This window comes from Exserohilum turcica (genome assembly GCF_000359705.1).
Source record: "Exserohilum turcica Et28A unplaced genomic scaffold SETTUscaffold_4, whole genome shotgun sequence".
NCBI lineage: Eukaryota > Fungi > Ascomycota > Dothideomycetes > Pleosporales > Pleosporaceae > Exserohilum > Exserohilum turcicum.
This window is the reverse complement of record NW_007360247.1, coordinates 801,353-824,655: the sequence shown is the minus strand read 5'-3', so window position 1 is coordinate 824,655 and position 23,303 is coordinate 801,353. Positions and strand designations below refer to the sequence as shown.

The 23,303-nt window shown below is 53.9% G+C and overlaps 6 protein-coding genes across 6 annotated transcripts; 3 read left to right on the top strand and 3 right to left on the bottom strand.

Annotated features, from left to right (window-relative positions):
- Positions 1 to 6,030: 6,030 nt before the first annotated feature.
- On the top strand, positions 6,031 to 7,207 carry SETTUDRAFT_180068 (uncharacterized protein; the record flags this gene model as incomplete). The annotated part of the gene is made up of 3 exons (XM_008030173.1): positions 6,031 to 6,284; positions 6,341 to 6,747; positions 6,792 to 7,207. 3 exons carry the CDS (start codon positions 6,031 to 6,033, stop codon positions 7,205 to 7,207), a joined length of 1,077 nt encoding a protein of 358 aa, XP_008028364.1.
- Positions 7,208 to 8,178: 971 nt separating this feature from the next.
- On the top strand, positions 8,179 to 9,196 carry SETTUDRAFT_164275 (uncharacterized protein). The gene is made up of 3 exons (XM_008030172.1): positions 8,179 to 8,463; positions 8,526 to 8,698; positions 8,752 to 9,196. Exons 1-3 carry the CDS (start codon positions 8,205 to 8,207, stop codon positions 9,130 to 9,132), a joined length of 813 nt encoding a protein of 270 aa, XP_008028363.1. The 5' UTR covers positions 8,179 to 8,204; the 3' UTR covers positions 9,133 to 9,196.
- Positions 9,197 to 14,341: 5,145 nt separating this feature from the next.
- On the bottom strand, positions 14,342 to 14,596 carry SETTUDRAFT_155245 (uncharacterized protein; the record flags this gene model as incomplete). Its single annotated transcript, XM_008030171.1, has 1 exon — positions 14,342 to 14,596. One exon carries the CDS (start codon positions 14,594 to 14,596, stop codon positions 14,342 to 14,344), a length of 255 nt encoding a protein of 84 aa, XP_008028362.1.
- Positions 14,597 to 14,720: 124 nt separating this feature from the next.
- SETTUDRAFT_164273 (uncharacterized protein) lies at positions 14,721 to 15,520 on the bottom strand. Its single transcript, XM_008030170.1, has one exon. It carries the CDS (start codon positions 15,141 to 15,143, stop codon positions 14,835 to 14,837), a length of 309 nt encoding a protein of 102 aa, XP_008028361.1. The 5' UTR covers positions 15,144 to 15,520; the 3' UTR covers positions 14,721 to 14,834.
- Positions 15,521 to 16,857: 1,337 nt separating this feature from the next.
- On the top strand, positions 16,858 to 18,214 carry SETTUDRAFT_92951 (uncharacterized protein; the record flags this gene model as incomplete). Its single annotated transcript, XM_008030169.1, has 2 exons — positions 16,858 to 17,198; positions 17,260 to 18,214. 2 exons carry the CDS (start codon positions 16,858 to 16,860, stop codon positions 18,212 to 18,214), a joined length of 1,296 nt encoding a protein of 431 aa, XP_008028360.1.
- A 3,747-nt stretch (positions 18,215 to 21,961) lies between these two features.
- SETTUDRAFT_21246 (uncharacterized protein) lies at positions 21,962 to 22,157 on the bottom strand (the record flags this gene model as incomplete). Its single annotated transcript, XM_008029808.1, has 2 exons — positions 21,962 to 22,114; positions 22,146 to 22,157. 2 exons carry the CDS (start codon positions 22,155 to 22,157, stop codon positions 21,962 to 21,964), a joined length of 165 nt encoding a protein of 54 aa, XP_008027999.1.
- Positions 22,158 to 23,303: the final 1,146 nt, after the last annotated feature.

The window sequence follows — 23,303 nt, the reverse complement described above, 5'->3', positions numbered from 1 at the left end:
AAGATGCTCTCTTGGCTGGCTGGTTGCTGGGTGGAGTGGCTGGGTAGGGGTCCTCTCTGTCCATTTCCCTGTCGATCTGAGCCTCTGGGCCTAGGCTCTCTTGCCTCTGTTCTAGCACTTGGGCTTCGATAGTATCGCTTTCTGGTGGCATTCTGTTGCTGGGGTTCTCTTATTACTAAGCAGAGTGGTCTGTGTGTTTTTGTTTTGAGTGTAAGACGTGTCTCAACTATCTGCTCTTATAGCTTATAGCTCAACAGCGCGCACGCTGCACGTCTTAAAACTTGCTATAATTAGTTTCTTGTAAGGGATTTGTATATATTTAACGAAAATTACACCTATTCTAGAAAACTTGACGTTGGTGTGTGGGAGAATATATTTAAAGAAATTAAGAGGCTATAAAAAAGTAGAACCTATTAATTCTAAAAAAAGGTTTTAAAATCTTATTTATAAGATTGCCTGAGATTAGTAGAGTAGTTTTTATTATTATGCTAGAGTAGATAGCTCTAAAGAGTAGCGCTAGACCTATTATACTCTTAAAGCCCTATAAGAGGCAGGTAAGGCCTACTTAATTAGCTACTTTAAAGGTGTGTTTATTTATTACTAATATTTATTATAGCTACTAACGTTATAGACTACTTGCTTAATGCTATATATAAGAAGAGGGTTATAATTATATAAAAAGACTTCTAGCTATTGAAGCACTATAATAAAAAGTATTATATAAAAGGCTAGTAGTAGTAATAGAGAAGTAGAATTCTAGTAGAGTATACTTATATAATAGTAAATAGAACTTAATTCTATAATAATAATATCAATATTAAAGCTTAGTATAGAGTAGTAGTAGGCATAAGAGAACGTAATTAATATCTATAATAAAATAAGACCTTGACCTAGCATAACCTAATGTAATGGGCGGGCCCAACGGGCCGAGCGTACGACTACTTACGCCATCCATAGCCAAAAAGGCAGTAACAAGACTTCAAGCTTCTTGAAGTCTAGGTAGTCGTATAGATATACTCGATCACACACACACTTTAGGCGTAGCCTCTTACACCTAATAGTTATATACTTAACTTTACCTTTACTTAAGTCTTAGCTAACTTAACTCTACCTCTACTTAAGTTTTAGCTAACTTAACTCTACTTCTACTTAAGTTTTAATAACTTTACTTCTACTTATGCTAAAGAACCTTAGCGTAGGTAGAGGTAGAGGTAGGGCTAGGTATTATATAAGCCAACCCTACCCCTACCCTACCCCTACCCATTCGCCAGTCTAGCTTTGCTGCACGTCTGGAAATCTCGGTGTGCATGTAGACACACTACACCACCTAGGAGCAGCTAGGGTGGGAAAAAAAAAATTAGGGTTTTAGTGCAAGGGGGTGGGTGGGGGTTTAGGGCGTTTAGCCATGCGCTCGCTATACATGGATGGATGAATGCATGTGTAAGCGAGATAGAGGCGAAGTTCCTGCCGCCGTCCTTGCTTGTCCGTCTCTGAAATCAATGATAAAATAAGAAGAAAAGAAGAATAGACGATAGAGTAGATTTACACCTACGAGTATATATTATCAACAAGTACGCGATAAAAAAAATAGTCATTACACATACATTCTAATTCTGTAAAGCTATTCCCCTTCCAGCGACATTATGTACACACGTATAGAACCAGCACCTATCTAATGGACATGCACATGCACATGTCAGAAAAAAAAAAGAGAGACTAACCGTCTTACATGCATCCACACATCATAGCACATCACATCTCATCACATCACATGACGGCATGCAACTGCAACTGCAACTGCAAAATGTGCCGAGCTAACTGCCGTTGCCGTTGCGGTTGTGCGGCTGCGAGCTAGAGAGCCGGGAGCCAGGGAGGCAAGGTGAGCTAGTATAAATCTGTTCATGTATGTAGTTCCCTGCATTGACGTGTGCGGATGCGGATGCGGATGCGTGCGTGTGTAGGGAGCGTGGCGCGAGGTACACGTGTTTCCCGTGTACAGTGTTCTTATCATTAATTACTTATCGGGGAACAAAGACATAAAGGTTGTGGCGGGCGCAAACAAAGGCTGTCACTTCACCTTGCCGCTGCGCGTACCGTACCGTACCGTATCTGCATGCAGGCATGCGTCGACAGCTGAAGGGTCAATAAAGAAGGCTTGCTGCATTGGGTACCGTGGTCCGCATCGGGGCTGGGCCGTACTGCTGTTTTTGTCTTTGTTGCAGAGACGACAAAAGGAACAAGTGTACCAGCAGGGGGGTTTGCCAAAGGGGACCTTATCGTGACATGACCAAACAAGTGGCGGCAGGGACAAGGCATGCAGCGGGAATAAACCGAGAGTTTTGTGCACGCATAAGCAGGGTGAGGAGACTTATTTGCATGATACTTCACCACATGTACGTACTTGTCGTAACTTGTTATAAAAAAAAAGACTTGAAGGCTGCAGAATGGCTGCAGAATGGCTGCTCTCACTACAAGACTAAACATCGCCTGCACATGCACAGAATGCAGCGCTTTTCTTCACCCGACCCACTCGGCTTCAGCTATGGGCCTTGCGCCCCTCTTGACCGGAATAGTAGTAGCCCCGCAACCATGGATAGACAAGTCATCGCCCTCAACTTACCCAGTACTGCACACCCTTGGGCCAATCTCGACCTTGCCTTCGCCCTCGCCCTTGCACAGCCTGCGCGTCGCCACGTCAATAGCATCAAGTCCGTTGTTTTCGCCAACCGCCAATAGCTCCCCAAGTGCGTTTCCAAAGACTCCGGGGGCGTTACGCTGTTCGTATCCCGCTTGTCGCGCGCGTATACCCAGGCAAACGAGGCTGGCTGTGCAACACATCATACCGCTTTGCGAAGAGCATTCTGAGGTATTTTTTGACGCCCAAGAGCAGCTGGGCGACTTGGATACAGACGCATTGCCGGTTACTAAAAAGACGGCGTCGCGGATGGGCGAGCCGTCAATCAAGCCTGCATTGGGCTGCTCGCCTGATAAACAGCCAAGGCAAGTCACAGGAGCTTTCCCAGTGTGACGGAATTGTGGGGTAGTCTGGGCCTCTGGGGTGCCGTAGACGATCTTGAGTCAATGTCTGTGCGATTGAGTTCAAGTCATGCTGGTAAGGATGCCTGGTTGGACGAGTGGATAAGTGGTTTTGAGCAATTCCATTTCATGTGCAATCGGCATTTGAGTTTTCAGATTAACAGACTAGTTTTAGCATTGGACTGTAGGCGCTGGAAAAGAGCAATGCACGAAACAACGCCTACTATATCATACTAAGTACCATTATTGGCAGTATTGGGAATTTACTAGTTCCATCCGTTAGTAGACATCGGAGAAAACAACCAAGCTTACTGTGAGTTGAGGAACCTGACCCCATGCAGAGCTCTTCCACCCGCCTTCATCTAAAGTCGAGTCTTGGAGCAGATCGTGTCGATGCGATGAATCCACAGAGGGTCCATATGTGCAGCATTTCCTCTAGTTCTAGATCCCCATCCTTACAGAGACGGCTCTCCACGTCTCATCGGCATCGCCTGCAGCTAGTGTGATGCTAAGTCTAGCAAGCGCCGTGTTACACATGTTAGTATTCCTGGAACGGGTCGGCGCGGCCGTACAGTGCCCAGAGCGTCAGCGTGGCTGTAGGCGAGGGCGGCAAGTCTTTGTGGCGTATTGCCAGTGAGCTGAGCGAACAACAGATGGGGGCTCGAAGCAGCGGTGTGTTTCTCTGTTACTGGTGCAGTGTTTTTTCAGGAAAACAATGGAGCAAGTGGTTTTGCAAGGCTTCAGTCTAAAAGGACAACAAAGCTCTGGATAGCTGAGTCATATCGTACTAGCCAACGGCTACGATCGTCTTGGCTGGTCCATGCATCGATAGGAAAAAAAAATCAACGGTACATGGCTGAAATGTATGGCTGTTGTGAATCTGCGCAAAGACATGGCTGCAAAGTGGCTGGAGTGGCACCATCGCAATTGCGATTCACGGGAGCGTTGTTGTAGAATTGCCACCCAGTGCAGTGTTGCCGTAAACTTTACGGGCCCACATTCACCGGCCTTGGCGCTTGACGGTTGGCTTTCTAAAAATCGTAGTTGGACATTTTTAGGTAGCGAACATGGCGCATATGCTGCCAGATTTGTCGAGACCTGGGTGATGGAAGCGGACACGACGGTCTAGCATCAGCCTCAATGTGCCAACAGCCAAAGTGGGGAAGGAGCAGACCCTGCAGGCCAGACAATAAGTCCATGGTTTCGTGATCGATACCTGCATCTGTCCAGGTGATGTGTACCACGGTCCCATGTGCAGAGTCAGGAACCAACGTCCCGAACCAGCCCAGTGTAAGCGCTTGGGCCACGCCACTATCAAGAGACTTGTTGCCTTACTGCCATGGGCCACAAATTTTTCATCGCTTGCTGGCACTTGGGTCCCCAATTGTGACAACTGACTCGGCACGTGGAACAGTGCTCGCTTCTAACTCCTTGGAACTGGCTAGCAGCATGCAAGGAACATGCACATCCATGGCAGCCTTGCCTCAGCCTCAGGATAGCTTCGTATGACCGCCGTACTGTAGGGCAGTACTGGCCCCGCAAAACAGCTTGCATCGGGAGATGGCCATGGTGGCAGACGTCGTGTTTGGTCCGGCATGAGCGATGGCTGGCGCAATGCCCAGCTGCTTGGAGCGAAACACGCCAAGGACATGGGACAGGTGCCGGGCGAGAAGCTTGTTGACTCCAAACAAAGGCAGCAGAGGCGTCGTCAGTCAATGGCCATGGAATCCTTTCAAGACATGTCCGACAGCAGGTCGGCGCTGTCTTGGGCGCATTGCTCCCATGGTCGTGGTGGGAGACGAGAGCCATGGCAAAACGTGGCATGGGGCCCGGATACTTGTCCGATTATGTGTGTGTGGATAGCGAACCAGCAAGCCGGAAGGTCCAGCGAGAGATAGCGCTGCATGCTGTCCAATATTGGCATGCCCACAGCAGCCCTGTGACATGAGCTCACCGGCCTGATATGGTTTGGCCGCCGGCCGGGGCGAAACAGCACACCCCCATCGCGCGCTGGCGGCACTGTTTTGTTTTAGAGCGTAGACGAGGGGTAGCGGCGTTGCTGGGCGATGGCACATGTCATGGCGTAGGGGAATCGGTGGTAATCAAAGGGAGAGCAGCATGGGAATCAGGACGACTGGCGACGTGTCGGGGCGGTTAGGCGAGGAATATTGGAGCAAGGCTGCACGCACACGCAGCGAGCTGGCTGATAGCGGGTGGGGCGCGCTAGTCCGCTCCGGGGGCTGGTGTGGGAGCGGTGCCTGGAGACTAGGCCATTTGGGGAGATTACGACGAGCTATCTCCCGCCCTAGCCTGACTGTGCCAAGGGCAGATCAACTGCAGCAACCGACCTCGACCTGTTCGGGGAATAAGCTTTAGCCTCAGTCGCTCTCCCGCACCTATTCTCATGTCGATGCATCCCTCGCCCCTCAACACCCTCACCACCCATCCATGTCCGACTGACTGGTGGCCTTCGGTGAGCGCGACACATCCAGCTGCTGCCCGTCCGTGTGGCTTGACCCATCGTACCACCGTCCAACTACCCCTGCTCAACCCCATCTTCACCTCGCTCTAGCACCTCACGGAAGCACGGGGCCTCGACGCCACCAAACACAACGGCGCATGGCTGAAGCTCGCCTCGCGACTCTCAGGCCCGATTGCTGTCTTCCACACTCGCCGTATCCTCCCAGTCATGTCCCAATCGGGACAAGTCGTCCAGTTCACCACCCCCGGACGTAGCTGGCCACCCATCGCCCAGGCTCCTGGGCCGTCTCCAGCGACGAAAGTGGCTTGCTGCTAACACTGCCCGCCTTGGCCCACGTACCAACCCATGTTGTTCACCATGATAGCTCGAATGCGTATAAGTAAGACGTCTCGTCTCGCCAGTTCAACTTCCTCACCCCAAGCATCTCACAGGCTCCACAGCAAGCTCATCTCAAAGCCTTCCTTGACTCTACAACCATTCCCAGTTTCTCTCCTTCACCCTCAATTTCCAAAATGCGCAACGCTCTTCTTGTTGCTTCCGCTCTTAGCGGTTTGGCTGCCGCCCTCCCCCAGAATATCAACATTGCGGCTGCAAAGGCCGTTCCTACACCCTCCCTCCTGGGCCCTGCGCCGACTCTGCCTCCCAACGCCCCCGTCAACTACAACCAGGCCTCTGCTGTTGACAAGGCCAAGGACGATGTTGCTTCCGGTGCCGTTAAGCCCAGCAACAAGCGGGACACCTCTTCTTGCCCCGCCCAGCCTGTAGGGTGCGTCAATATCTAAATACTTGGAATTTGAATCAATATACTCATTATGGATACAGTGCTGCGCCTGCTACCGGTGACTACTCAGTTGGGGCCTTCCAAAACCCCAGCAACGCCCTCATGGCAATTGCTTCGGCAGCAACAGCTCCTAGCGGCTACGTCGAAAACTTCAAAGCCAAATCCGGAGCCACCCAGCAGATCGGTTACTTGACCTACAAGATTCTCCCGGGAACCACCTACGACGTTGGCGCATGTGCCGCCTTTTGCGACAGCGAGAAGTTTTGTCTTGGCTTCAACATCTACTACGAACGTGATGGCACTGTTCAGCCTACCTCGGACTGCCCGAACCCTGCCCCCCAGACCAACATCAAGTGCTCCCTCTTCGGATACCCTGTTTCTGCCGCAACTGCCACCAACAGTGGCCAGTGGCAGGAGCAGTTCCAGGTTGTCATCACTGGCAGCAACGGTAAGTTTTTTTTGCTTCTTTTTACGCAGCCTAGGCTAATGCAGAATCAGGATACTCCAAGTCCTCATGCACACAACCCCCCACACTCTCTGGCTACAGCGTACAGAGCCTTCCTGCTGCTGTCAACGCTCCCGATGTTAGCACCTACAACGGCATGCGTCTCTTCAATACCAACCCCTTTGATCCTAGCCTTTGCGCTGCTGCCTGTGAGGCTCAGACCGCCTTCGACAAAGAGCACCTTGTCTCCAATGGCAGGTACACTCCTTGCAACTACTTCACCTCCTATATCTTGACCGACAACGGCGTCCCCCTCGGAACCTACTGTGCTCTCTACTCTGTCCCCATTGACAGCCAGTACGCCGTCAACTCCGGCTACACCAGCGGCAGTGACACATTCAACGTTGTCTGCACTGCCGCATACACCGCCACCACCCAGGACAGCGGCATCGTCAGCCAATAGTTATGAATTTCATACTGCATGGATGACGGAATGATGTGGAAAAATGGAAAATGGTTAACGCACGGGTACGAGGGACGATTGGTGTCTTTTCAGTGTAATGATTTAATGTAATTGATTTTGCCTATATACCTGCTCATCTACTCGACTTTGACATGGCACTCTCGAAAGCTTGTAGCTGTGATGTACACGATTATTCGCCTAAGCTTTCATAGGACTTTCCTCGACTCTGAACTTTATGAATCGGGCCATTGGAGTCCTAATGATGCGAATAGTAGTCTGTCTCCATTTGTTCTATGCCAGATTTCAATTTGCTGCTAAAGCAGATTTTAGAAAATATGTTGGTACGCAATCACATTCAGATACGATACCGTATACTTTTTATATAATGAGTCAGCAGCAATCTACATTTTGAATATTCGCAAACAGCGAGAGTCTCTAGCAAACACGAAAACTTATCCAAAAGAGGACGAATCTCTGGTATAAACATGCGAAGAAAGTGAAAGTACTTGAAAATACTCACTGCTAATTCCTCTGCAAACCAACACACTAACCATCCAGATTCGTCCAGATTCTGAAGAACTGCATTGCCGTGGTGCAAAGCGGACACCAAGTCGCATGACTAAGCATCCACGATGCCACTTAGGGTACGCTAACTGAACCATCTTCCATTGGCGCATTTTCTATCCTAAATGTCAGAATACCAATCACCATGTCGCAAGTTGTTTCGACGTCAGGCGACCAATCATGAAGCTTCATGCTGCTTAACAGTCAGGTACTACCTAGTAAGTAACGTTGCCTGCATGACAAATGCTCCAATTTAGCGAAACCGGCGGCAAGTAACACTATTTCAACGGCAAATGCTCGATGGCGGGTATGGCGTACATGCATAAATAGGGGCGGCACCGCCCATTCGAATTCGCAACCAAATTCTACCTCCAGTTTGATACTGTCCTCTGCCAAAATAACCCAACTCACCAACTCTTAACCCAAAGCCAACATGTCTACCCGACCCACCGTCGTCTTGATCCCAGGCTCCTTCAGCTATGCATCCATGTACGATGTCCTCGCCGACCCTCTGCGCGCAAAAGGCCACGATGTGCATGTTCTTGAACCGCCCTGCTACCCCGCAGGCTACGAGCGCAAAACGGGGGGTGCCCCACCGAGCTTGTACGCCGATGCCCAGTACGTCAACGACTTTGTATCTAAGCTGGTGAACGAGGGGAAAGAGGTTGTTCTCGTCGCCCACAGCTATGGCGGTAAGTCTGAATTATTATTTTTTCTTTCGGGGCGCGGATATAGCTAACATGTGGCTATCCAGGGTGTGTCGCGACGGAGAGCCTGAAAGGCGTAACGAAGAAAGAGCAAGAGGCAAAGGGAGAAAAAGGAGGTGTCGTCCGCGTTGCCTATCTCACTGCTGTGGTGCCGCCTCTTGGTCAATCTTGCTTTCAGGCGCTTGCGGATTCAAAGGCTCCTGCGGTCGAGGCTGATGAGGTAAGAGCCGCTGCTATTTGATATGGATACGACTCCGACTAACAGCACAATAGAATGGTTGGCTGAGCCACAAAGATATCAGGGCCACGGCAGCAAACTGCTGCAGCGATCTCCCAATCGAAGACGCGGTTGCTGCAGCCTCAAAGATGGGCAAGCATTTTGGCGGCTGTATGGTAAACCCTCTGACGTATGCCGGGTACAAAGACGTCGCGGTATCATGGTTCTTTGCTGGAAAGGATTTAGTCATTCCACCACAGGAGCAGCAGAAATTTATCGACGAAATTGAGAAGAGCTGGGTGGGTACAGAGAGGGAAGGCAAGAAGGTCGACGTGACGAAGTTGGATTGCGACCATTTCCCCCTTGTTCTCGAGGACAAGCGAGAGAAGGTTATCCAGTGGGTTGAGGAGGCTATTGAGAAAGGTGGCCGCGAATAAGCTACACCGAGGAGTCGGCAGCAAAGTAAAAATTAGTCGGTTACAATGTCCGTTGATCGGAATTCATTTACTCATGTAGTAGTCTCACTCCGCAAGTCCCGCCTATGATATCAAGTCCACCGTCAAAACCGACTTCTGCCGACCTTCCAACTTTTGAACTTTGTCTACTGCCCTAGTAAAACCCCTCGCCTCCATATTCTAGGTTCCTAGGCCGAACTCCCAATCGCTCATCGAGATCGGTACTTCATTGCCATACACGCTGTGCCTCAAGTAGAGCGCTCTCCCTCACCACAAGTGCTGACATGGAAGGAGCCTATGCAGCAAGTAGGTAGCGCAAAAGATAACGACGACAACGGCGAATATACGGCATACTGAAACAAGCCGTCTTACCTCACATCCAAGGCCGAGCAGAATCACCACGGGGAAGCCTTCTCTTTTGGGACAAGACAGCTAGCTGCCTCAGACAGATGGCCCCGTCCATCCCCTCGTTACACATTTTCCAAAGCGCGCAAAGCGAACAAATCCAACAACCACAAAAAAAAACCAGGGCCATCCATCCACGCTCAAAAGGCATCATCGCAGTTCCAAAAAAGAGAAAGAAGAAAAAAAAGAACCGCCGTCGTATATACCCTGGGATACAGTGTAATAACAGCGCAAAGCTATAGGACAGGATAGTGTGCGCGACGCTAAGAGAAACAACAACATCCAAGGTCCCCGCAGATGGACGGAAAAGAGATATACAGTAGTAGGCATCATCCCAGCACACTGATTCCGCAAAACGTCTCGAACCACACGCAGCTATCCATCTATCCTAAACTCGAGCGGCCCGTCCAACAGACCCGCACACCATACACGTGGAAGAGAGAAAAAGAAGCAGGCCACCAAAAAAAAAAGAAGAAGCGCCCTTGTCTATCCAAGTACGGCAATCCCCGCTGTCATGCGCGCCAACGCCCAAAAAAAAGGGCCAAAACAGTATCCCAAAAAAAGAACAACCTTGCTTTCATCCACACCATCTGTCATCTGTTACGTCTGAGGCACCTGTAAGGCAAAGGGCCAAGCACAAGAAAAAAAAGCGGAGCCGCCGCCCTACTACTTACAACACAGTAGATGCCTGCTAACGTGCGTAAGTCCCCTTGTTTCGACTTCACAAGTCCCCTCAGGTTGCGCATGTGAAGGGTAAGAAAAATGGCATGTGCAACCCTGGTCCCCGTCGGCCCCCCCATCCTCCATACGGCATACAAGGCATGAGGGACAGAGACATGTAGCTGAAACGCACATACTTTGCTCAAGGGGTGGGATTTCTTGGCTGCCACCCTTAGCCTAACGTGTCTTTCTCTCTCTCTCTCTCTCTCTCTCTCTCTCTGTGTGTGTGTGTGTGTGTGTGTCTTTCGCGCGCGCGTCTTCTCTCTTTCGAGACAAGACGTTGGATACAGGATTCCTTTTTCTAGACAAGTGCTTTGCAATGCTTGCAATGCCAAGACGCCGGCCGGGTATGTGACGGACGAAAAACGAAGGAAAGAAAAAAAAGGGATGTTAGCTAACGTACGGTAATTATTATTTCCTTTTATTCTTTCTTTCTTTCTTTGTTTTGATTTCCTATGGCGTTCTACAAGGGTAAGTTTGGCATATCCATGTTTCTTTTTAGTGTAAGTCTTGATTGCAACAACGTTGCGAAAGCGAATGGAGAGTCCCGAGAATCTTTGATGACGGCATGTGTGATACACACATATACATAGAGAGAGAGAGAAAAAAAAGAAAAGAAAAGAAAGGGACTGTACAAACAGAGTTCATCACATACCTACGCGGTTGCATGCATAAACAGGGACGCATGCCAAGTGTGCAAAGTAACAACACACCTCCATCCATCCATCCATACACCGTAACTACGATTGTATACGCAGGGAAAAACGACTCCCCCTCCCATGGCCATAACGCCACCCATTTCAAACCAAAAAGCCTCAAATGCTCATGTTTGAAAAGATTAGCAGACATGATAATAAATAGGCGGCACCGGAACAGCCAGCGCAGACAGGTGCCTGACAAGGGTAACGTGGAAAATAGCACACATAGATCATAGATACATGTCGAAAACATGTATTGCGCCATGCTCTTTCTTTTCTCGAACATGCAAATGACAGATTGGGTGCGAGATAAAACACACACAGCACGTCTCTGAGAAGCAGCACAAACCCCTTGGGGCGGGCGCGTCAGTAACCGGGCTACAAGCCAAAGAAAAGATGGTGGTGGTGGTGGTGGTGGATTATCTTGGAACCAGGACCCTTGTTGCGTGGCAGTCGGGATAACCTTATTCTTTTCTTTTTCTCTTCCTCTTTTGACCGGAAGATATCTACGCAATCGTATAAAGCGCCGAGCTGACAGCGCGGAGAGGGAAGGAGGAGGCGGTGGTGGTGCGCGCGCGCGTGCATGCCCACCCGTTTCAATCCCGTTCTGTAACTGTTGGCGTGCCAGAATTGCGAAACGGGCGGCGTATGTGGTGTGGTGTGCGCGCCGCGCATGAACATGGGCACCTCCGAACTACCCGCTCTCATTAGCGACAAACCCGTTGCCACACTTTTGTTGTGCTCTTGAGAGCGAGGGCAGGGGGAAGCGGAGGTGGGTGGGGACGGGTGAGTGGGCTGTTGTAAAATGATATAAGACGAAGCGACACGGTTAGATGTCAGTTTACAACATCTTTTCCGGCTTGTTGCAAGAAATCAAACAAGCGACTTGTATACTTATCGTAGTGGAAGAGAAAGGAAAGGTATTTTTCCTCTCTCTCTTCGTTGCAAGGGTTACCTTTCACCATCGCCACTGCGCAGCATATCCCTCTCTTTACCTCCTTCAACATGCGCCTCGTTATAACGATTATTGCCGTAGCAGTAACCGGTGTCATTGCTTCGCCAAAGCCTCCTCCCCCACCGAAACAAGGCCCCGGAGCTGGTGTTGCTGCTGCTGGTCCATGTCCCGTAAGCCGAATACTCACCACCTGCATGATACAAGGAAAGCAATGCTGATCAGGCTTCAGATGGATTGCTGGAACGAAGCAGCAGGCGTAGCAAAATGCGATCCAAATAAGGACGACAAGTGTCTATGCGGGCCCTTTTTAAATGCCGTAACCTCGTGTACTGCGGCAACATGCAGCATCTCAGAAAACCTAGGTATGTCAAGTCCGTGATCACACAATCAAACAAACCATGTACTTACGCGCATGACAGCTGCGCTGGACGTCTTGGCCGGCCCGTGCGAGTAGAAATACCAAACAACGACAAGAAAAACATGTAATATTAGCAATCTCGATGGTCGCCTAAACCACAGACTTATGACGACGTGTACAAATACAAGAGGCAGGCATCCAGTGGATGAGGTGAGCAGAGAACATCGGTCAAACGGCTGCAAGGGGACACTTATAGCCCAAAATTGCCATAAGCTTGGCATTGGTCCTAATACAGCTTCGGGCACCCAGTCCCCATCCGAGGCGCGCCTGTTGTTGCGGATGTGAAGAAAATGATACCCACACAAGTGCGAATTGACGCAATATGGTGCTAGTTAGTAACCGGATGACGACCGGCTATCGATCAGTCAATCGGTGGAATGTATATCGTGACGCAATACCACCGCGAACTTGACTTGCCCCGTACTATGGGGAGAAATGGAGACATGGTTCATGTAGATATGGTTCCGACACCGGATGCTGGATTGCTGTAGTACATAAAGATCAGCGCTTTTCTGTCTATACAAGCTCGTGGGGTCACCGGTCCATCAAAAGCCAATTCGTACTCGTTATCTCCACTTGACGTAAACTCTTCTCCAGTAAGGACAAGGATCGCATCGTTTCATAAAATTATTTCTTCTCAACGTATGCCATGGCAAGCCCTTGTGCCCAGGCACCCCGTCAGTCAAAAACCTGGCACACGCACGGCTGGCCAGTCGGCACTGGATCAGCGGTTTTGTGTCGAGGTTGCCGTGTACGGGAGCCGTTCCTTATCGAGAGACGGGTTTTAGTTCATACGAGTCGAAGTTTATGAGTCAATGGAAATGGTTGAGGTGTTGCTGGGCCACTCAGAGAGCATGTCGAAAATTAAGTTTGATGCAGCTGTTATCGCACTCGTGGGTTACGGAAGCCTCGGCTACTGAGTTGACAGAGTAATTCGTCGACCATATCTGGCAAGTTCCATTGCTGTTGCGCTTACATTTCTCCATCATGGGGCCAAGGTTCCCCACTCAAACCAACGAGACTTGCACTTGGACACCAGCCAGCTCTAGATGTGGCGATCATCCTGACGAAAGTTGAGCCTTCCCGGGGCTAGAGGCAGATCGACAGCCTAGCTGTTCCCCGCAGACTATGTGCGACAGCTTTTAGAAATTGCGATCGGAATCCCCGCAGATCCATGAAGAGAGAGACAGGATGAAGACCCTTGACGGCAACGTGCAAACAGGCAGAAGAGTGTGCGGTGTGGGTATGTTTGGCTTTGGCCAGGGTCAGGAAGAGGGCGGTTGACGTAAGATTCCTTGTTTTATCGACGATCTCTGTGCAAAGTGCGGGAAGAATAGCCTGATTGACCATCTAGGATCGACATGGAGCCCAAAGGTATTAGGTGTAGATGGGGATGTCTGGTGAAGCTGTCAAGGGCCCATTAGTGCGCGGCATTCGTAAGGTGTTCCACTTTCTTTGCGCTCGCATCGACACTAGATGCTTGGCTTGTCACTTCAGAGGGTTCCCCGTCGCGGGCTTAACACTGTATAGCAAAGGGGGAAACCCCATGCCTGTGCAAGTACCATGAGTCGGGGTTGTGGCATCAGGCGGATGAGTATATTCCGTTGGGCGAGTGGCACCACCAATCTGCCAATGCCCCTGAAAAATGCGTCGTTGCGTTTCGATCCATAAGCCACGGTCAACGGTGCGGGGCCCCAGAGAGCCTAACCGTGGATCAACCGACATTCGGCCATACCGGGCTCTGACGCGTAACCTGCTCCTTTTCCGTGGCGACATTACATCAGTAGGATGGACCAGAAACCCTGCGTGTTCTAGACAACGGGCAGGTACATGTCACGATAGGTGACGATGGTGTCAGGCCAGGATCGGAGAAGAGATTGCAACGCCTAGGTCGAAGTGGTTCGCCAGTCGGAGCCGGATGTTACTTGCGGAGCCGAACCTTTGGGGGCTAGGGTCGTCCGATGCTGAGCGACCGTCGCACATGGCGATGACATGTCACAAGCGGCCGCAAACGTACCATGAAACCGTATCGCAGTCTAGGTTCGCGGGTGCGGGCGCCCCATGGTGTCTGAAACGGGGAGCGGGAAAAACATCGGCATAACTGAAATTTCTGGCTGAGGATGTGACATCGGCCAAAGCGATGCTTCTATCCAGGCTTCGACAGAAGGCGTACCTTGCATAGCTCGGACGACTGGAGAGGCCCAGGCGCCACCAGCGCAGAACATAGCGGAGCCCCGTTCTTGCAGCCATGGCCTCTCCGAGATTCTCCGATGCCGCTTTCTGTCGCCAGAGGTCCCCTACCCTACTGGCGTGCGAAATTTTTGTCGGCTCGGCATAGGCGTATGCTCGGAGGAAGCGTGCCCCCCCCCCCCAATCCAAAGCGGGGCGAGCTATTGAAGGGCTAGCTGCACTCAAAAATTTCTTGAACAACAGATAAGAATAGCGGAGCCGAAATTGGCACTGCAGGACAGTCTTGCGCATGGGTACGCTATTCAGGCTCGAAGCAGATGCAAGGCGAGGCGGGTGCCGGGTGTGCAGTGAAGAGGCAGTCGAAGGGCGTCGAAGGGCAGTCGAATTTGCAGCCGACATAACAGGCAGGGCTTGGGCAAAGGACGTCATACTGCTCGGGACAGCCGGTCCGTCGCAGGGCAAAAGTCCCCACGATCTGCTGAGAGGCCAAGCACAGGGGCGCGGCGGCGACTGGGGTGCCCAAGGGTGCCAGCTGAAGATAGCCAGCAGTGGGCTTTGCGCAAATGGCCAAGTTGGCCGACGTGGGCCTATACGACTGCGACGACATGGGCAGTGCCCCCTCCCCCCCTTTGCAGCGAGCAGGCCTCGGACGAATTGGTCAAGACGACGACGACAATGAGGCGGCGGCTGCTGCTCGAGCGGACCATGGGCGGGCAGTCTGAGGACACGTCGCGGCAGAGATCGCCCTCGCCCTGCGCTGGTTTGCCCTTCTATGAGTGACCGGGAAGACGCATAGCATGCGGGCCGTAGGGTAGGGGAGGGTACACCTAGAGGGCACTGGCTCCGTCGCACGGTGCGCGACCCCTTGGCGCGCGTGTGTGTTCACAGATGCTGCGAGCGATATTGCCACGGTGCATGACGGAGTGTTGAAGCGAACAGTTTCGGAATGCAAGTGACATGGTGGCTCGACATTGCTTGTTTTGCGCGCCGTATTGACCCCAGGTCTCGATCCCCCACAGTGCTGGTGCTGAAAAGCGCCGTCTGTCCGGGCAGGCTGCCGTGGAACGCAACGGAGGGCCAGTGGACAGCTTCAGCGGGCGATGGGAAGCCTCATTGGCGGCCGGGTGGGACCAATGGGCGGCGGTGGGCGGCGGTGCAGCGAGGGCTGGGATGAGATGAGATGAGATGGGGTGGTGGTGGTTGTGGTTGTGGTTGTGGTTGTAGTGGAGGTGGAGGGCCAGGAACGAGGCAGGCTGGAGAGGCACTCGTCGGCCATGGTGGCACAAACAGAACCCCAGACAGTGACGTCTGCAGCGCCCAGTTGCAATCCCATGCAGCCCACGCCCCCAGAGAAAGGCCGCCCGCCCGTGTTTCTCCTTATCTCGCTGCCCCAGCTTCGCCGTGCATAGCCACACCACCCACGGCACCACGGCCACGACGACACGACGACGACGACGGCCACGACCAACGGCCACGACGGCACCCCCAATCCCAACCCCACAGCCAGCGTTGCATCATCTTGCGGACGGCCTCGCCCACGGCACCGCCCACGGCACCGCCTGCTATACACGGGCCCAGCTACTATACGCAGCGCCTTGGGGACCCCGGCCAGCTGCTGATACACGCTGTACGCTGCGCTGCGTCCACAGCCTCACATAGCCACTGGCACCCACCGGCTCCCTCGCCCTCAGCGCGAGCCCAGCGCCTCCGCTCGCCGACACTCACCGCTGCAAAATTTCGCCTGCAGAATTCTCACAATTGCAAATTACGTCGTGCGCTCAACCAACAGGCGCCGCTCCACAGCCGCTGAACCACCAGGCCACGCTTGGCCGGGCAAGTTCCGCTAGCCACTCGCTGCCGGTGCGGTGGGTGTGAGTGCAGGTGTGTGAGGGTGTGTGCGTGCCACTCGACTGCCCTCGACGCCCGCCCGCGCGCGCTGTCACGACCCCCAAGGGATCGCCAAAAACGACTGCGATACCGAAAAGGTCTCGCTCCCACTCCAGCGACACCCTGCACCCGCTGCCGCGGTGCGCCAGTGCGCCTTGGCTACCTTCGGGGGGGGGGGGAGAGGAGGGAGGGGGGCTCGAGTCGTGGAGACGTATCAAGAAATGCGGGTCCTCACGCACACTTGCGTGATGACTTGCGGAGGGCAGCGTTTTCTTTCTGCACGAGCTCCGGCATATCCTCGCCCGCGTCAGCACAGACAGCCCTGACGGCCATCAGTCGACCCCCACACGCCCGCCTAGTTTGATCCATACATATATCCGAGCCCCCCATCATCTCCCCCTTCCGCCCCCCCCCCAACTTTCCCTCTCGGTCACATGCAATCCAACTCTGCCTCGACAGGTTTCGCCAACCTGCTCAACCCCGACACAGCTTCCACTGAACAGCACCAACTCCAGCCCTCCACCCCAACACCAGCCTCCTCCATGGCCGCTGCCACCGTCAGCCTCATGGCTCCACTGCTCCAAAACGCCCCGCAACAGTCAGAGGAGCCCCGACAGGATCTTCCCAGGCCCTACAAGTGCCCTCTCTGCGACAAGGCCTTCCACCGCCTGGAGCACCAGACTCGCCACATCCGAACCCACACGGGCGAGAAGCCTCACGCCTGCACCTTTCCCGGCTGCACAAAGCGATTCTCTCGCTCGGACGAGCTGACTCGGTACGTCGAGTAGAAGCAAATGCCGTCTTTTGTTTCCGCACACAGCTAATCTCCCCCGCAGACACTCGAGGATACACAACAACCCCAACTCGCGGCGAGGCAAGGGCCAGCAGCATGCCGCTGCCCACCAGGCTGCCGTGGCCGCTGTGCAGGCGGGCCTCATGGAGCCCGGTTCCAGCCTGGCCCATATGATGCCTCCGCCAACAAAGCCCATTTCTCGCAGCGCCCCGGGCTCTCAACTCGGCTCACCCAACGTGTCGCCACCCCACTCCTTCTCCAACTACTCGCCAAGCATGGGCAACGACCTCGCGGCCTACCACCAGGGCGGCGTGAGCAGCAGCAGCAGCAGCAGCCCCAACGGCCTGTCCCGCCCCATGGATCTCCTCGCCGATGCCGCGTCGAGACTGGAGCAGCGCCCACCACATTTTTCTCACTCGAGCCGACACCACATCACCAGCGGCTACCACCCCTACGCCAACCGCCTGCCCGGGCTCTCGCAGTATGCCTACTCGTCGCAGCCCATGTCAAGATCGCACTCGCACGAGGACGACGACCCGTATGCGCACCGGATGACGAAGAAGTCTCGCCCGGGCTCGCCTTCATCCACGGCCCCGCCATCGCCTACGTTTTCGCACGACTCGTGCAGTCCCACGCCTGACCACACGCCCCTTGCAACCCCTGCGCACTCGCCAAGGTTACGACCGCATGGATTCAGCGACCTTCAGCTGCCACACCTACGTCATTTGAGCCTGAACCAAAACTTTGTGCCAGCGCTTGCCCCCATGGAGCCATCGACGGAGCGGGAGCAACCTTATGTGCCAAGCCAATCATCGGGACTTCGTATTGGCGACATTATCTCGAAACCCGAGGGAGCGCAGCGCAAATTGCCGGTACCGCAGGTGCCCAAGGTTGCGGTGCAAGATCTGCTCAATGGACCGAGCAACAGCGGCTTCTCTTCCGGAAATAACTCCGCAACGGCGTCATTAGCCGGCGAGGACCTATCGAATCGCAACTAAACCCATTTTCGACTCCCTCGTCGCTCCCTCCCCCACTCCGCATGGCATCGGCGTTTTTTCAGTCAGCATTTTTTTTCAGCATTCCGTCATTCTTCACGTTAGCAAGCGATGAGTTTAGACAAGGGCACACTGTTTTGGAGAGTGTTGCCAGTGGCTTATGACGATTTCCTTATCACAGTACGCGCCCCTCGTACAAGCCAAATAGACTTTTTTTTCTTCTTTCTGTTCTTTTTTTTTCCTCTTCACATCAATGTTTATTTTATTTTTGCGAGTTGTTTTGTCGGATCCAATACCCCGCGAAGCCGCACTTGGCGAATCGCAATCTTGTATGCATTCCAACCCAGCCGTGTTGTTTTAGCATCCGGGCAGGTGGGAAGGAAGGGAAGGGCCTGTGTGTAGTGGTGGTGGTGGTAGTGGTGGTGGTGTGTGTTGGCTGCTGGGTGTGTGGAGAGAGAAGATTAGACAGCTAGTTGCCTAGGTTTAGCGCCCAATTGAAACCCCCCATGAATCCATCCAGCATCCAGGCCCCATGCGCATGGCGCGTTGAAATTTGCGATTACGAGAGACTACGTTATTGCGACGAAGATTTGGCAGTGGGTGACGTGATTGAGGAGCCAAGTGATGCAAGGCAAGGAGAATGATTCGCGGGGAACCCACCATGTCTACGCGCATATGCGAGCCCAGGGCGCTGGGAAATGCTCAGCCTGAGTGTGTGTGTGTGTGCAGTGCAAGTGCTGGCCTGTTCCCCGCAGACGAAGTTTTGTTTGATCATGACGGCTTGGGACGGGGAGTGGTGAACCTTGCACAGGCGGGGATGGTCCGGGCATCACGCCAGCAACACGCCGGGATGGTGGTGGAGATCGGCGCCAAAAAAGTGCGAGTGCAACCACCACCACTTTTGCATCTCCTCCACGTCCAACCTGATCTCCTTGGTGCGGGGGGTTGCGTGTCTCGCCCACCCTTTCCCCCCCTCCTCAACGAGCAAGATGCGGTGAGAGGGCAGCCAACCCCGAGACGAGATGTTTCAGTCCATGGCTGTGTGTTTGTGTGACCACACGCCTTGATTGCAAAGCTAGGCAGGCTATTCTTGTTTCCCCTTTCACATGCCGCGCGATAAGCCTCGCATGACGGTTCTGGTACACGCTGCGGCACCAGCGCTAGCGGGCCTCTCTCATGACACACTCACACACACACACACACACACTCACTGCACACACGCACGCACGCACGCACAAGGGCGGGACACGGTCGCCATCGCCGCCGTCGCCGCCGCCGCCGCCGTCGCCGTCTTGTCGCAAGCAGACATGCAAGGGCATAGCTGGAATGTGGAGTACGTGGCATAAGCAAGCACGACTCTTCCCCGTGGCGCTGCTGCCCTCAGGAGGTGCGTGGTTGCCGCTGCCGGAAGCGGAACACGCGTCGTGACTGCCTAGACGGGGGTGGGGGGAAGGTGCGGGGGGGTTAGGCAGGCAAGAGCGAGCGGAAAAGAGGCAGGAAGAGGCTTTGCACTTGCTGGCGCTGGCACTGGCACTGGCACTCACTCGCCAGTGGGTGTGGGTGGGCGTGCCGATGCCAGTGTGGGCGTGGGCGTGTGGGCGTGCCAATTTCCCACGCCCACGCCCTCGCCCACGCCCGCTGGCTGAGGGAATGCCGGGGCCACATCCTTGCGGGGATCTGTCGAATCGTGGCTGCCTTATCTCTCGTCCCTTCTCGCGCTCCAGCACTGAGCAGCTGGGCGACTTGATGCCCTGGTCAGTCGGCAACCAGCGGATGCTCTCGCTACACCACGCCATTCGACAGGTTCCTCGCCTCCCTCTCCCTCCCTTCCTCTGCTCAGGGCGAGAGGCGCCCACCTCAGAGTCAACCAAGTCGCGCACATGCACAAGCGCCAAAAAAAAAACACCACCACCACACACCCCCTCCCCGCCCACCCAGGCGTGCGCTACTACAGCCTATCTATCGCCTTTGAAACCCCCCCGCCGCTACGACAAACTTATCCCGCCGGTTGATTGAGGGGATGATCTCTGCGGTACAGCTGGGCATGCACCCCGGACTGGAGACGGGCAGCGCACACACTACTCCACAACGCGTAATCCGAGCTATGACGATCTCACCACGGCGACCGTACGACCCGGCAGGTCTGGCGGCTTCTGCTCCGCCGCTCGCTCTCGACACTTTGCGCCGTCTGATCACGGTCGGCCCGGCAGGCGCGGCGCGCAGAGGCGCACAGTAGTGGTTGCGGTGCAATATTATGCCCGACACGACGGCTGCTTGAAAGGAGACGCAGAAGCAACACACGCATTACCGACAGCAATACCGAGACGGGCCTCTGCTTTAGAGTACCTGCCTCACCACCCCATGGGCCACGGCACTTGCCACAACTGGCAAAAGATGAGAGGACGGGGGAAAAAGCAAGTGTCGCCGCAAAGCTCCGTCGTCGTCGACTGCGCGGTCCTGGCCAAACCTGGACGTCGAGGGCTTGGTTAGCTCGCACGCCTTGTGGTTGCCCATCGCCCCCTCGGTACCGGGATGCGCAAAAGCAAAATGTCACGCACGACAAAGGAGAAGGGCTCCTCAACGCCATGTCCACGGTAGTGTCTCAGCTGACGGATCAGTGTTCCAATCTGAGCCTGTTTGCAAATACTCCCACGTAGTCGACTCTTGGGATGCCGACCCAGATAACAGACAGGAAAGCCCGCGGGCCAAGGTGCAAAAATCCTACCACGAATCCTGCCATGCCTCTCTCCGCCCCTTGGGCACTGACTCGCCGATTCAGCGCTCAGCACCAGGCGTCTAGCGAGCTTCTAGAGCCGGCCGCAAATCCAGGCCGCAAATCCACCCTCTGTACCAGAATTGCGTGCGGGTTCCCCACACTGCCCACCAGCCGACCTGCCTGAGCTGGAAGTATTGGCGGTTAAGGCTGCCGCCTGTCGAGTCACGCAAGCAGGTCGGAGATATGACGCCCCCGTCAGCCAGCCTGGGCCGCACGAGGAAGTTGTGCCGGGAGTAAATGCACCACTCACAGCCATGGACGCCGCGTCGTGGAATGTGGAGACACCCTGACTTTGCTGCTCGATCGCCGCGTACGATACCCAAAGCGGTGCAGGTTCCGCCGGGCTCGAGGCCATGCCCATGGCGCCTGGTCGGAAGCCAGTGCAAGTGGGCAGCGTCTCCGATCCGATGCGGCTCTCGCAACACACGCGAAACCAACAGCTCCAACCCGTCTCTGGCTCCCATCCTCTCGCACCCCACGCACCAACAGCTCGCCAGACACGCCCGCATGCGCCAATGTCGACTTGCATCCAGAGCCCTTCTCCGTTTGTCCTTGGGATCGTGCCGGCCACCGGCCATCGAATGTTCGTCGCGCCTTCTTCGCCCTGATACCTTCCCGTTTGACTCGACCTCCGCGTGCAGGGACCGCAATGGGTAAGCAAAAGGCCCTCAGCATAGTTTGCAAAGTACCTGTTCAATCTATCCCCGCACCTGTGCTGCACCACATGTACAAGATGCACAGTCTCGTATGTCCAACGGCGCTTCATCTAAACCCAACGTCGCAGTACCAGGCTGCTGGTACTCTTCTGCCTTAGCGACTGCATCTGGGTCCGCGCCAGCAATATATTCTGTAGATCACATCTGCCCAGATGGCAATATCTAGTGCTCATTACGGCCCTGCGCAAGGGCAATGCACATTATATTACAGCTATGACCGCCGGTTCGTGAACTACGGAGGGGTCTCACATGTGAGCTTCACGAGCGTCCTTCGCCATCACGGACCGCGCGACCTTGCACGCTGCACACGCGCACCTTTCCTGCTTGGACGTCGCTCTCGCCGTAGAGGCCGCATCTGGCATACCGCGCCAGCCATGCCACCGACATGAAGCCGTCGTGGAGAGGACGAGTCTGAGTGCGTATCAGCAGTCGGACTCTTTACGTCACATGCCATGGTGCCGAGTCCCATGTCCAACTTGTCAATGACGCAGCTCAAAAGCCACCATATCTGACATGTTATCCACTTCCAAGATTGCGCTTTTCTTGGACATGCGTCCTTGCCCGGTCCAGCTTGTGCGTATCAGCATACGGCAAAAAGCAGTGAATCAAAGAAGCAAGCGATCGCGCTTTGCGTGCCCCATCGCCCAAACTAAACACAGTGACGCCGACCGAGTCAATCAACCATACTTTGTCTTATCTCGCCGACTCCACCGTCGTGGCACAAACGCCCAAAGATACGTATACCTTAATCTAGGCAGCCATTTATCCGCCTGCTGTTGCAGATAAACGAAAGCAGTCCACACAGCGCCGCAGCACGTTTGAGAGGATTGCCTTTCTGGCTGACTTGCATGCGCCTTCAGGTTGATTAACGTGGGGGTCATGTCACAAAGTATTTTTGGACGACATGCCAATGCCGCAAAGGTGGTTGCGCCGTTGCTTAGTACACACGACTCAAAACTAATCTTAAAACAAAGAGAAGGAGAAAAAATCAATAACCGGAGACTGCCAAGAGTGGTTGGCACATTATGCAAGAGAATGAAGGTGCATGTTGTTGAGTCCCGAATCTGTACCTGCATGCCGCCAGTTCATCATCATCGCTGGCAACAGCCACTCATATCGCACGTCCTTGATATCGATTCATTGTCAGAGTCTCGCCACATCTGATATTGATTTTTCCTTCGACATGTGAAACCGGCCGGGGCCATGGCAACGAGTCACTTGTCGAATCGCGTGCGACCCCGAAGTCCGACCAAAAAGTAAAAAACGAATCAAGACAAATGGTGTCCAAGCGCCCAACAAAAAATGTCATTCTACCCCAGACTGTGGTGCACCCCCCCTGGGGAGCGACTCACCCCTGGTTGAATGAATTCTTCCGTGTAAGGTATACCCGCGGTACCTCGGACCGGCACTCAGTCACGCCAGGCCAATCCTTCACGGAGTCCGGAAGAACTCGGTAGGATAATTGTACCTCGGGCCAAAGTATCTCGCCACCAACATGAATGCGGCTGAATACTCGCACGACAGGTACCATCGGTTGCTGTGTTAGGCATAACCAAGGGATGAGCCGCGCGCGCAGACCAAAAAATTGACTTTTGGGATC

Excerpts from the sequence above, each read along its gene's own strand:
- SETTUDRAFT_164275 (XM_008030172.1), top strand. The coding sequence starts at position 8,205 with ATGTCTACCCGACCCACCGTCGTCTTGATCCCAGGCTCCTTCAGCTAT. Across the intron at positions 8,464-8,525 it reads CGTCGCCCACAGCTATGGCG|GGTGTGTCGCGACGGAGAGC; the intron begins GTAAGTCTGAAT and ends GTGGCTATCCAG. Across the intron at positions 8,699-8,751 it reads CTGCGGTCGAGGCTGATGAG|AATGGTTGGCTGAGCCACAA; the intron begins GTAAGAGCCGCT and ends ACAGCACAATAG.
- SETTUDRAFT_164273 (XM_008030170.1), bottom strand. The coding sequence starts at position 15,143 with ATGTCGTCGCAGTCGTATAGGCCCACGTCGGCCAACTTGGCCATTTGC.